General features: G+C 42.0%; 2 protein-coding genes across 2 annotated transcripts; both read left to right on the top strand.

Moving 5' to 3' along the window:
* Positions 1-7,216: 7,216 nt before the first annotated feature.
* selenoe (selenoprotein e) lies at positions 7,217-9,669 on the top strand. Its single transcript, XM_073467145.1, has 4 exons — positions 7,217-7,384; positions 8,017-8,093; positions 8,334-8,412; positions 9,310-9,669. Exons 1-4 carry the CDS (start codon positions 7,277-7,279, stop codon positions 9,451-9,453), a joined length of 408 nt encoding a protein of 135 aa, XP_073323246.1. The 5' UTR covers positions 7,217-7,276; the 3' UTR covers positions 9,454-9,669.
* Positions 9,670-10,098: 429 nt separating this feature from the next.
* Positions 10,099-12,726, top strand: LOC140995638 (transmembrane protein 17A). Its single transcript, XM_073465718.1, has 4 exons — positions 10,099-10,372; positions 11,254-11,360; positions 12,013-12,126; positions 12,409-12,726. Exons 1-4 carry the CDS (start codon positions 10,246-10,248, stop codon positions 12,724-12,726), a joined length of 666 nt encoding a protein of 221 aa, XP_073321819.1. The 5' UTR covers positions 10,099-10,245.
* Positions 12,727-13,790: the final 1,064 nt, after the last annotated feature.

Below are 13,790 nucleotides of genomic sequence, written 5' to 3'. Positions count from 1 at the left end.
CCTCCTTACACGTTAAATGTTGTTTCTCAGCCCCGTGGAAATGCAGTAACTATGAAATGACATTTACTGGAAACGGAGCTGGTTGCTTTTCTTGAGCCAAAACCGCTGAGAACTGAGGTCAGCTCGCAACCAGGATGGGGAGGGAGAAACAGCGCCAGCGCCGAATGTGTGTTTATAGATTTCCAGTGACATCTACTCACTCTGCGATTTAAGACTGTCATTATAATAGGCCCGAAACTCCCTTTTGCAGTGGCACCGATCGAAAAAAAGGGCCGCTCTTAATGCAGAAATTAAGAGCAACCGCACAACACGCCGACCTCCCAAATAGACACTCAGACAAGCTGTTGAAGTGCTGAAACTAGGTCAGAAAAGTCTCAGCATCAGTATTCCGCTTCAAGTCAATGTATGAGACGGGAAACTACTATTTACTTTACTTCAACCCACTTTGCTGCATCCGTGACATCTCAAACTACTGATGCATCATTATTCTCGCTCCTGGAAGACACACACACACAGTTTTCGTCCTGACAAGTACTGCTAATGTGGAAATACAAATGAATATGAATAGCCATAAATGTAATTAAGCCACAGTTACTCTCTCAATCCAGATGGAGACTTTTCTTTCTCTTTTTTTCCCCCTTTTCTTTCACATGGAGGGGTGTGCAAACAGTTGTCTGGGACTTCAAATTGCCCTGGATTTTTCCCCCTTTGTCAGCATAATTCTGCGGAACGAGTGTATCAGGGGAGAAGATTTGGATGGCTAATAGAAAGCAGATCAGTCAGATGCTTCTTTCTTCCTCTTTCTTTCTTTTAAAACCCTCTCTCCTTCTCTCATGTTTTTTTCCTCCGTTAGCCTATTTTCCCTCTCCCTCATTCACTCCTTCCTCCTCCTCCTCCCTCCCCCCCCCCCCCTCCCCCCCCCGTCCTTTATTCCCTCACACACCCGTCCATCCGCTATCTGTGCAGTAAAGTGGGACTCGAGACTTCATAATGTGGCTTGAGGTTTCAGCTTTCAAATAATTCCACAGGCTGACCCAAAGTTTTTTTTTTTTTGTTTTTTTTCCCTTACTGCTTCTCACTCACTCCAACAGAGAGCAGAGAAAGAGAGAGAAAGCTGCTGCCTGATTCCAGATATTGGGACGGAAAATGATCACAAGACTGAATATGTCTGCCCAGGCCCAAGGAAAATAAGCAGATGGCTTATGTTTTTATGCACTGAACCCCAACTGTCCCACAATCAGTCTGTGACCGACGAACTGTAGCTTACAACAGCTTTGTTGTTTGAGACGCAAACTTTCACTCCAATTTCTTTTTTCAGTCTTCTTCCAAAACCAGTCAAACACATGTCGATGCAGAGTTACTCGTCTTTGCCTGCAGTGAACATTTCCCCCTTTTTCCAACAGATTTTCTTGATCATGACTCCGAGGACAGGTTGGGATTATTCACACCCTTGTTCCCCACAGCCTGTTTGGTTGGACACACTTTGATAGCTAAGCCGGAGAAGTTGCCTTTACTTGCACATGGATGCCAGGATATATTTACTGCATGTGGTTGCAGTGCACTGGCACGTGAAGGGAAGTGTTAGCTGTGTATTTACCGTCACCGTGGCTGTGTGTGCTGGTGTGTACGCAACCCTCACAGCCCCGCTCTGCCTCGCAGGACAACACTGGAGCCATTATGGGGAGCCATGTGTTTCTGATTTACCCAGGCACAGATTAGAGGGAGGCGAGCAGCAGTTGCTGTCTGCTTGCCCCCAGGCTCGTCTGATGTGGCCAGAAACTGGACATCCATCAGTGCTAGATCCCTCCACCGCCTTCGCCCCCTTCCCACCTCACATCCGCCTTGATGACACTCAAAAAATGTAAACACTGGGATTTTTGTCAGTGAAATTGTTCCTCCTTGACCTACATATGGTGCCAAAAACACCAAGCTGTCACTCTGTAATTCTTGAAAATGTGCGCTCGTTTGCTTAATCATAAACACTGTTGTGTGTTTGTTGCTGCTTCAGTAGTGTGATACTTCTGACCTCCACAGGGGAATTCTCTCATGACTTGCCTCCTTCTGGAGAGGTCAGAGGTGAGCAACAAGACAGTATGCCGTGTGAGTGTGAGGAAACCATGAATTGCCCAAGGACACTTTGACAGCTATGTGTCACCAAAGCAGCCCAACCCAGACTGACTAAAAGGACTCTTAGTGGTCAACAGGCCGCCCAAAAAAGCACAAACATTTTTTTCACATCATTCATGTCCAAGAATTGCTTACAGCATACTTTTTAACTGTAACAACCCAAAAATCAGATCGACTGAAATCCAAATTTGCCAGTCAGACACTGTTTACTCGAAAAATCCTCTGTTTTGGGGTCATTCTATTAGAATTTTCTGCAGGTTTGTTTTTTTTTTGTTTTTTTTTTCTGTCCAGAAGTGGTCATTATCATTGTTGCTGCAGCCAGCTTTTCATCAGTTTTTCATCATCCTTTCTAATGAGCCAGATGGTGTTTAAAACAACAATGTAAAAGCTTTATTCCCTCAGCCGGGTGGATGCAAATTGCATCATGATACTGTGTTCATGAAAGGCATCCTGAAGTCTGCATAAAAACCACTCACATGCCAAGTACCCTAAAGAACGGCCTCCAGTTCAAGAGATCAAACTTCTTGGTGCAAGTTGAGAAACCATGGTGTAATTTAAAACGGCAAATAGAAAGTAGGTCATTGCTTAGACAACAAAACAACTTAGGTCTGATTATTGGGATGGTGAATTGACTATTCAGATCTTTTACCCAAAGGAATAGTTAAACATTTCCATCGTCTTGCCTGGGGTTAGATAAGCAAGATACCATTTTCACATCGGATAAATATCAAGTTGGAGCCAGCAGCCTGTTAGCTTAGCATAAAGACCGGAAACAGAGGGAAACAGCTAGCCTGGCTCACTTTATGCCCATCGGCACATCCAAAGCTCACAAATAGACACATTATGTCTCCTTTTTTAATCGATAAAAACACCAAAGTGTAAAAATTCACAGTTTGACGTGGGTTAATATTCAGGACTTTTTCTGACCAGTGCAGTGACGTCCAATTCATATCAATCTTCTCATCTAACTCTTGGCAAGAAGTGCATTTCCCACAGTTCTGCATGTAAAAGTAAAAGCACAAGGTAACAAGGTTTTACCTGCAAAATGCACTGAAAGTGTCGAAAATAAGTTGTTGTAGCTGGTAGAAGAGGAGGTACTTTTAACTATAGCTTACTTTATTTTAGGTTGCTGAATAATAATAATTTAATTTTGCATGTAAAACCTTAATCTGCAGAGTACGTCATGACTGCAGCAGTCAAATGGATATAGTGGAGTAAAATAATTAATTTAGCACAGCTCCTCTGTTGTTGTTAGCGGTGCTGGTTCAGGCATGTGTGAGCTGACCAATCAGAGGGGACTGGGTGTTCGGGAGGGGCGGCCATAAAGAGACAGGAGCCAAAACAGAGTGTTTCAGACAGAGGGGGGACACAGTGAAGATAACTGATGTGTTTTTGAGCACCAATCACATAAATCTTTTCTAGTAGTGACCCAAGATAAAATGATGAACCTGAAAATGAGCAAAATATGCGTCCTTTAAATATGAAGTATGGTAGAATTATAAAGTGGCATAAAATTCAAATATTCAAAGCATCTCCTGTGCTTGATGTAGGATTTTAAAATTGTACTTCAGCATTGTACCTGAATAAATGAAGCAAGTTACGGCCTTCCACCAAGGAGAGATGTCAAATACTGTATTAAATACCATTCCACAAAATCTGACTAAATAGGCCATAATGCTGATAAAAAGCAGCAACCGTCTCTCACCTTCACCATCAACATTACAAAGACACTGCAAAAAAAAAAAGGTCACTGGCAGCAAACCATCCTCGTCATCCATGCCTGTGCAACACACATCGTCTGCCAAGGCCAGCAGCGTCGCACAGCCTTCTGCGGCCTCCCTGCGTGGGGAAAATTGGAGCCACTTATTTTAGGTCGTAGGTTCAAGCCAACCACAAGGCTAAATCAAACTCGGTGACGTTCTCGTTTACTCTGGAGCTGTAAATTTGCTTACAGTTGCTGTCACGCACAGACATCTCACTCCATTAGGACTCATTACCAGAGTCGCAGCCAAGAGAGACAAATCTTGACGGTCAAATGCTGCAAATTAACATAAAAAACAGTTTATCTTTCTGAGTAGAAGCTCTACATGAGATAATAATACAAAGAAAACACTGGGACTTGTTGTTTTGTGCTGGGCAAACTAATTTTCCAAGTAGAGGAAATAGTTTTGAACCTCCACAAGGTTATGTCCACTTACTGTACAGTACACAGCGGAGCACACTCATTAGCATTGTGTTCTTATTGAATGAAGCCCTCCACATGGCCTTCACTTCTTTCAACACTGCCTCTCTTCTTTATGAGCAGACCGGAGCGCAGCATGCAGACAGGCACCAGGCCCCCCCCCCCCCCAGTTGCCCCGAGGCTCCAGACAGATAACACACACACATATGGACACACTGATTACTGTTTGTACTCAAACTCATATTTTTATTTATCTCCCCTCTTAAACATACTAATACATTTCCAGACGAAAGCACAGAGAAATAGACACTGGAGCCACACATCTTAAGAGAGCAGACACACAAACTTAGCATCCCGCTGGCCAGTCGGCAGCATCCGGTGCTTTGGAGAAACAGGAAGTGTGTGTGTCTTTATGAGAAGCTCTCTGAGGGAGGCAGGATTACAGTGAGGTGTTTTAGCTTTTGATCTTTTGCCAGCTGCAAGTGTTGCATTTTGCTAAACTCCTACTGGAAAAAGTTGCTCAGTTTCGAAAATTTTGTAAACGTTTTCATCATCTACTTCTCCATCCCGGTTGTAAACGACTGCGTTTTCCCCTTTGTCAGCAGATTACTAATAACAACATCCCCCTTTTTGGCACGCACTATGTGATGTAAGCTGAATTGTAATTGTGAACACATATGGTATGCATCCACACGTATAGAAAGAGGAGTCAGCCACAGCGAGATCACCCCACCCCCACTGCTCATTGTGCTTTCTCTCGTCTTTTTTAAGTTCTGTAGAAGCAAACATACAGTGCATTGTACGAAATGCAAACATGCAAAAGTGAAGCAGAAGTGTTCAAGCCTGCAGATTTATGATGGCTGCCAAAGGGGAAGAAACCCTTTTAAAAGGGGAACTGTTTTACTGCCATTTGACACATAATCTCAAACAGAACGAGCGCAGGACTCTGAGCTGCAGACGTCCATGTCTGGAAAAGATAGAGACAGAGAGATGGTTTCTCTTCAGCATTCCAGGCAGGAATGGTTTATTTTTGTTGGAAACATAATTGTCTGTGGCTAGGATTTGGAAGTACACTTTACCCGCCAAACTGCCAGAGAGTTTGCATGCGGGCGTGACCGCCCTCTTGTGGTGACCTGACGTACTTGTTTTTTCACAACACAGAGGAACAAACTTGGAGGGGAGAGATGTTTTCCTCCTCCAGGGTGTTAACACAGTGCAAATGTGCTGTGCTGTCATGAGGTCTGATTTCATACACAGTATGAGTACACAATGGAATTAAACATGGCTTCTCATGCAACTGCAACACGGCGAGTAAAGGAAGAAAGAAAGAGAGAGAGAAAGAAACTGGAAGTTTGTGATGTTATCACAGTGTGTATGCGCCTGATGGTTTGGTCTGCTAAACTACTTTAGGATGTAATAATACAATGGTGAAAGCTAAACAAATATGTTCTAGGACAAACCTTTCCTTGACCAAATCCCAAACTATGCAGGGCACAGGAGTTATAATTAGATTAAATTCTGCATTAGGATTAAATGAATAATTGGTACTAAAGCCATTTTAAGTCTTTATAGGATTAACATTATTATGTGTTAGGACTATACAAGTCTTAATTCAACAGCCAGCTGTCTAATTCATACTCCAAACAAATAGGGGGCAGCATATCACCACAGTAACCGCTAACTGCTGCAAATTGTAGCTGTTGTCAGCTAGTTAGCAGCTAGTGGTCCAGAGCTCAGAACATCAGGGATGCGTTAGTATTTACACTGCTAGCACATGAGCTTTGGACCGGACAGGCCAGGGCTAACTGAAGTTAGCATGTTAATCTCAACAACACAATATGTAGATGTCATGAAGTCATGTCAAAATTGCCCTTTTCTCACATTCTGTTTGTAGTTTTAGTTATTTTGAAATGTTTTCAACTCAAACTCATATACAAACTACTTATTGCATCTTTAACAGAAGTGTTTTGCAGCTACAGAATCTAAAGTGAGAACAATAGGGTTAATAAATCCTTTGTTATACACATACTAACTTATTTATAACAATATATAACAATTGTTTTATAATCTACATAAACATGTCGATGAGTCTATTACATAAACACTTATATAGTCTTATTAACACATGGCTGTCATCAGTTTTAAAATACACTTACCATCACTTCTAGGGCCTACAAATCATGGTGGCTCTGATCAATATATTTACATTTACAACGGATCACATGTCTACTTGTATGTAAATGGGCTCACACAGAATTATCAGCATCCTGCACTCTATCCCCACAGATTTAGCTATGTAGTATCTTTCAGCCCAGTGTTTTGTTTAACATACCGTAAGTTTATGCCTTTTTATGTTAGAAATTTTCCCTCAGTTAATACGGACATATGAGGAATCCAGTGAGATTCAAAATTGATTTCTTTTAGTGCACAAGTTTCTTCATATTTTTTATGAGAAAAGGGAAGTCCCTCTTTTTTTCTTTTAAGGACACCTGTACAAATCCACTTCAGGTAAAATTTGCTTTTCAGCAGCTACGAGAGCGTGGACGTCTCTCAGTGGCCATCAACCACCTGCGATTGAACTGTGTGGGAAAAAGTGATAACAGCACAGATGCTATGGTTTTTGTGGACCCCCAGTGACATCTGATGTGGAAGAAACTATAAACTACAAAACCAGGGGCTGTTGAAAAAAACAAAACAGCCTAATAGCTAAGAATAAAACAGAGTTATAATTTACATGTGGACAAGTTGGTTAACCAGTGACCTACTTCTCAGATTATAAAGAATTTTTGATAGGAAAACAGCAAGAAACAGTAAGAAAACTCTGACACAGGAGGGCACTGCTCCCCTGTAGGGGTGGCCATGGTCTTGTCCAGCTTGAGAAAAACCATCCAAGTGGATTAAAGGGTTACATATTGTTGGTGATAACTTAGGCGAAAGCACTCAAAGGTCTTAATTTGTCATAGAAAAATGTGGGCCTTCTTGGTGCTCACTCTTGCCCTTTCTGTTAGAGCATCAGACTCTACCAACGACACAGCGGCTGAAGAAGAGCTTGTTATAGCCAGAGGTAAACTGCTGGTGAGTACAGACAGAAATATGTACAACATGGATGACTTTCACATGTTATCTTCATATCTTGTCATGACCATAAAATGTTTGGAAAAAGGGATTGCGCATGTAATGTAATTTTTTTTAATTTGGAAATTCATATATGAAAAAAGCCAGTTACGTGAGAAAATGTCCAGTTCCCACGGGAAATTACTTTATCTGTAGTTCTCATCTGAAATTGCGTGTGAAACTGTCAGAAAATGTCGAAATTCATTCATTTCATGTTATTAAATGTATTAACATTGACTTGTTTTTTTGGCATATATGAAAAAAGCCAATCACTTGTGACGTAATTATATTTTCACATGATGACATTTTAGTTCACATGTGAAAATAACCAATCACATGTCACATGTGACAGTTTGGTGAGGGATTGGTGCAGAGTCTGAAATGAGATACACACATGAAGAGACGACAGGGGACGCGGTGACAGCACACAGGAAGCAAATTGGAAAATGATTACGATGATAAGCCAAGTGTTGTCATGTCAGTATGTATTCTGCGGAACCTATTTCTGGCACCTTTAATCAGACGTAAGAACGAAGCGTGCACAACGCTATTTGTCATGCTGTTTTAACAACTGTCTGTCGTCATCCCTGCAGGCTCCCAGTTTGGTCGGATGAGGCATAAAGAAAATGCCCGAGCTCCAACATTTTCTCATGGAGCGCTGGGCTTTATAGTATCCTTGTGCTGGAAAAGAAATGAATTCCCCCCCCAAAAAACACCCCAGATTTTCTCATGACCTCTTTCATAAACAAAACAAGTTGCCAAGGCCAGTGCCAGCCCTGTGAGCTTTCCAAAACTCTTCCTCTTCCAAGTCAGAATCATGTTGAGCGAGTCTAAAAATATCAAAACTGATGTAATGCTCTTTATTTCTGCCTACCTGTTGTTTCCCTTGATCCGTTGCTTCCCTGTGTAGCCACAACTTGGAATATGATTCATCGGAGGAGAAGAATCCGCGCCTGATATTCTATAACGAAAAGGACGAGGTTGTAAAGGTGAGATGTGAGCTCAGGGATCTTTCACTCCTCCGCCTTGTGATGGAGCTTATCCGGGGTGAATGTCAAGACGCATTCATGTAGGGAGGTTTTAAGACTGCTGCATCCGATATCAGATCCTCTGTCAGATACCAAGTCGAGAGCGATTGTGTTTGAAAGAGCGAGGCAGAGTTACAAAAAAATAACAGATGGCAAGAGAGATAGAGAGTCAGAGAGCATTTAAATTAGGGGTTTTCTGACAGCTGAGTAATATTTTTTGTCGTGAAACAGAAGAGTTGGTATGAACGCTGATATGATTTTGAACAGTTGTATGCCCTGGAATTACAACTGTTCAGCGTTTCCCACACTATTTTATTTTTGTCAGTGTGGAAAAGCCCCTGAACCTTCATTTAGGCCAGAATGGGACAATAAAACTCTCCACTGAAACCAATAAATTTCTTCAGTGTTAGCCTCCTCGAAAAATGCACAAAACATCCACTGCTGTAAACTTCTCACAGACTTCACTGCTTTCATGAGGTTTTTTCACCTTTGGATTTTCCCTCATAAAGCTCATGTAGGAGTCACATTCAGGGTCTAATATTGTTTTCGTTTAGTGTTTCACAATGTGGGCGCCCTTTGAGACTGTGAGTATTATTGAACGAATTATTGAGCAAATGAATGAAAACAAATGTGGAGGAGGAAGCTCCGTATCAGCAGAGACTAGAGAAGTTTAATAAAAATCCAATTTTAGGAGACCAAATGAATGCATCAGTCCAAATGGGACTCAGAAAACACTGTAAGTCTGCAAACACATACTCCTCTGCACATTTTACACTGCATCACTGCTTTTAAGCCTTTAACCCTGTGTCCAAATGCGTGTGTGTGTGTGTGTGTGTGTGCTCCTTCCCAACACGTCAGACTGTTCCCGTGAAGAAGATGAAGGCAGACGAGATCAGCAGCCTGTTAGACTCGCACGGTTTCTACAAGAGGTCCAAGAAAGGGGAAGAGGTGCCAGAGGAGTTCCAGCACTTCCCCCTGCGCGCCCCAAGGGACGAGCTGTGATGACACCTTGTGGCCAAGCTCTGCCGCTGCACCCCGGCAAGCATGAATGACGAGTGGGGCCCCAAGGCCAAAACGATAAGCCAGGCACCATTCTGAGGAGTCGCTGGTCGGGAGCGGCGCGCAGTGCGTTAGTCATATCTGTGTCAGTGTGTTCATATGCTGAATACATTAAAAAAGGCTGTAAAACACCACAATAAATTATTGAGTGGATCAGTGCATTTAATGTGTTGTCTACATTTACTAGGCTACTATTTATACTTGGAGGGGTAAATAAAATGAAAAAATAGCTGAGTACACAATTTGTGCACACACTTAAAATAGAAATCTGAATGTTTTATTTCTGTGGGAGAACAATAAATATATGTATCTGTGTATGTGTGTGAAATGAAGGAGGGTTTTGTTGCTACTGACTATGCATTGTTCTTGCTTTCATTCTGGTCCCTGTTGTGTCCCTGCAGAGCTTAAACAACTGTTAAATTCTCTAATTTGATCAGCAAATTTACTGAGCGTCACAAATGGCCACTAACTTACTCACAAACCGCCACGCTGCTGTCTCAGCCTAATCCTCTGCCCGCCTCCCTTCACTCTAATCTGATTAGCAGTGGTGTCTGCCAGCACGCGTTCGAGTGTGTGTGTGTCCATTTGTATCTGTGCCTTCATGCATTCGTGTACCTGTGCGACTGAAACACAACAAGGATTAGCAGCAGACGCGAGGGACACAAACAAACACAGTTTTGGACTGTTACACTTCCTGACTCCTTGGCTTGGTCATGGTCACCAGCTCTACCCACAATGCCTGTGTTTTACTCACCTGTTCCCGAGAACCTGCAGATGGGTCTGGCCTATATGGGAGGCTCTGTGTTCACCAACAACAGGACGGCAGACAGCGACTACAGCAGGGAGCAGGAGGACGCCGCTGGTTGGTTTATTGCTTCCAAACGCTGTTTGTATAATCGGAGACAGCATTGTAGAGTACATAGTATTATGATTACACGTGGGCAATATGTGTAACTGAAACAAATTATGATATTTTACAGCTGACTACAAGGGGTAGACAAAATAATGTGAACACTCCAGATAAACTACTTTAAATCTAATCAAATGAATTATATTTTATTGAATTATGCTCCTGCAGTTATTAATGTCTGTTTTGGCCTTTTTGAAGATTTTCGTTTTAATTGTTGTATGCAGCATTAAATGTGTGATGAACCTTAAATGTGATTATGTTAAATTAAGTATTTTTTCACAAAACCAATTTTTGTTCTAATGTATGTCATTATCAAATTTGCGGCCGAGTTAGCCTGAAGATTAGAGAACTGAGCTTGTGACTGGACAGGCAGCCCCTCCACCGTTAGCACCACTGACGTGCCCTGGAGTAAGGCACTTAAAGGATAAATTCACCCCAAAAGGCAAATTCAGTCATTGCCTACTCACCCCCATGCCGATGTAAAGTCAGATGAAGTGTATTAGTCCACAAAACTTTTCTGGAACTACGCAATAAAACAGCGTTGCAGCATTCTACCAAACAACTGATGTAGATGGGGACTTGTTTTAAAACGCAGACTGTGGTTGAACAAGGCAGCATCCAGGTGTGAAAGTTAAAGTGTGTGAATTATATCAGAGCATTCCTGAAAAAGACACTATTGCTCTCAGTGAAAGGTGAAAAAGAAAATCACAGACAACAAGTGTCTGCTATGATGGTTATTGTGCAAAGAAAAGATTAATTTTGATTGTGAGGCTGTTCATAATAGTATTGGATGTGATGAATTTGAGTCTTGACATAAGTCATTTGTCTTGCAGTGGTCAACGAGCTGGTTTCCCACCTCCCCCTGCAGATGCTGCTGTACTTCAACATGTTTTATTTCCCCTGCTGGTGGTTCTCTGCTGTTTTCATGTTGGAAATAAAGGTTAGTTGGTGGTTTACAAGTCAGTTTTCAGGTCTGTTCTCTCGGTCGGTCTGCTGTGGGTTCACCGAGACATATTATACAGGAACCGAGTGTAAGAAGGAATTCACAATGATTCATTCGCAAGGAGCTCATTTATTGGACAGTGACCGCCTGTCATGTTGCATCATTGGTGTCATTAAGACAAAATAGCACAATCAGAAGGTTTAATCTGGTGGCTGAGAACAATTCATGCTGCATTCCACTGCATTTAAAGGCTGTAAAAGTATACTAAAGCGTATAAAAAATAGTATTTACTTTTTATATGTTCAGAAGTAGCAGAAGTTGTGCTAAATCTATTTTATTAAATCCACTATTTGAAAGCCTTTGACTTTGGTGCCGTCTAGTGGTAGCAGAAAAAAGACCCTGTTGGAACCTCTCACCTAACCAGGAAATGAATAGAGTTAAAGTATCACATATAGGAGCCCAATTCACTGAGGTTATCTCATCCTTCTGCAAAGCCATGACACCATTAAAATCATTTGAAAGGCTCACAGCTTTCTTTTATCTGTGTCTTTAGGTATGTCCGTCCACTAAATAAATCACAGTTTGAAGAGGAAAAAGTGTTTTCATACCGTCCTGACATCCTGACATTCCAGCTCTGCTTTATTTCCAGTTCTATTATCTACCCGGGTACTACCAGGCTCTGCTCATAACCGGGATGATCCTCCTCACAGTCATTGAAGTGGTCCGACTTTATCTGGGCTACATTGGCAACCTTAAAGAAAAGGTAATTCAAACCAACATCCGCTCTGTGGAGGGTTCTTTTGTGGGCCGTCTCCTGAATAACACAGCAGAGGAAGTGGCTGCTTAAGTATTCTGCCTGCGTGTGTAAACAATCAGCTCTTGGCTACAACTGTCTATTGAGTTTGTGTGTATGTTTTGGACGGGCAGGTGTGTCTGCGCTTTCATGTGGATACAAGTGAAGCACTTGATGCCTGACTGCTCTATCTCTGCATCGCCTCCATCCACCAACCCAATTTCTCCTTCCTCCTTCTCTCCCTGTCATCAGGTGCCAGAGCTGGCAGCCTTCTGGCTCCTGTCTTTCATGTTCCAGCTGCCAGTGCTGCTGTTCTTCCTGACCGATGAAGGAATTATCATCCTGCCTCTAGAGAGGGCGGTCCACTCCCTCTACCTCCTCTTCCTGCTCGCCCAGATCCTGGCCTCCTTCCTGGCGCTCAGGAAAATGACCCGAAAGCTCACCCTGCTCTTCCATTTGCGCCAGTTTGGCAAGGTGGAGAGCCTCCATCATGCGGGAATGAGCCCTGTCTTTGGGCTGCCCTATCACCACAGCGTGCTGCCCGTGTCACCCAATGATATGTACCATTAAAGTCAAAGTCCTTAAAATAATTTTACGATTTTTGATACTTAGATTTGGGGTGTCTGGGCGTCCTAATTTATGGTACTTTTGTTTACGCACTATTTCTGAAACCGCATCGTGAGTTTTAAAGGGAAATTAAAACACATTTTCCTCTTACCTATAGTGCTGTTCATACATCTAAAATAATTTTAGAGAAGGTTGCTGAGTTTAGAAGATATCCGCTGTTAGCTTAGTTAACTAAGCTAGCTAAAATTCAGCTCAGCATTAATGTTTCCATCCTGTGCGGTAACATGCAAGAGCCTCTCGTCCATGGGTAGACGCGTCCTTCTGCTTGGTGTTAAGCAAAAAGAAAATAGTTCCCACATGAAACTGCTGGATGGATAAATAGCACTTTTCTTGATTTAGAGGTGAAGTGTCCCTTTAAGTTGCCTGTGCCAACTGCATGAGAATAAATGTGAGTTTGTTCTTCTCAATCAGTTGTGGCATTGAGTGCAGTTAAATAAAACTATCATACTATTTTGTTAAAAAAAAATTGCGTCTTTCTACTTGTATGGCAAGAGCATTGCAATCAGGTCTTTTCAAGATACAAAACCAATCCATTAGTCATTAGGTAACACAGGGTTGTACAACGAAATGTCAGTTGTAGTCCCTTTGTGTGACACACAAAATAAAACTACATAAATGCATTTATAAATAATAAGTTATAAAATATGTAATTAAACATGTTTTATTTTAGGTAGAATGTGGAGGAAGGATGAATTGAATGAATTGACGCCAGTGCAGAAATGTGTGCCCTGCATGACCTATTTGATATAATAGAAACACTGATGCCAAATCCAGACATTCAGCGCTTTTGTTTTGAAAAAGATGAAAAAACATCACTTTACCCCCACTCTAAATGTCAGAACCTACAGCCATGTCAGCCAAACTGTCATGGATTGATGTGCCTTTACAGGGTAATAGAGCAAAATACACCATCAAACAACAAAATGGGCTCCAAAATACGCAGCAGGGCATTGCCAGCAGCTGCTTTTATCAAACAGTGTTAAAGGTGTTTCATTTTTTCCTCTTCT

Source organism: Pagrus major, chromosome 5 (assembly GCF_040436345.1).
Source record: "Pagrus major chromosome 5, Pma_NU_1.0".
NCBI lineage: Eukaryota > Metazoa > Chordata > Actinopteri > Spariformes > Sparidae > Pagrus > Pagrus major.
This window is presented reverse-complemented; position numbering and strand designations above follow the sequence as displayed.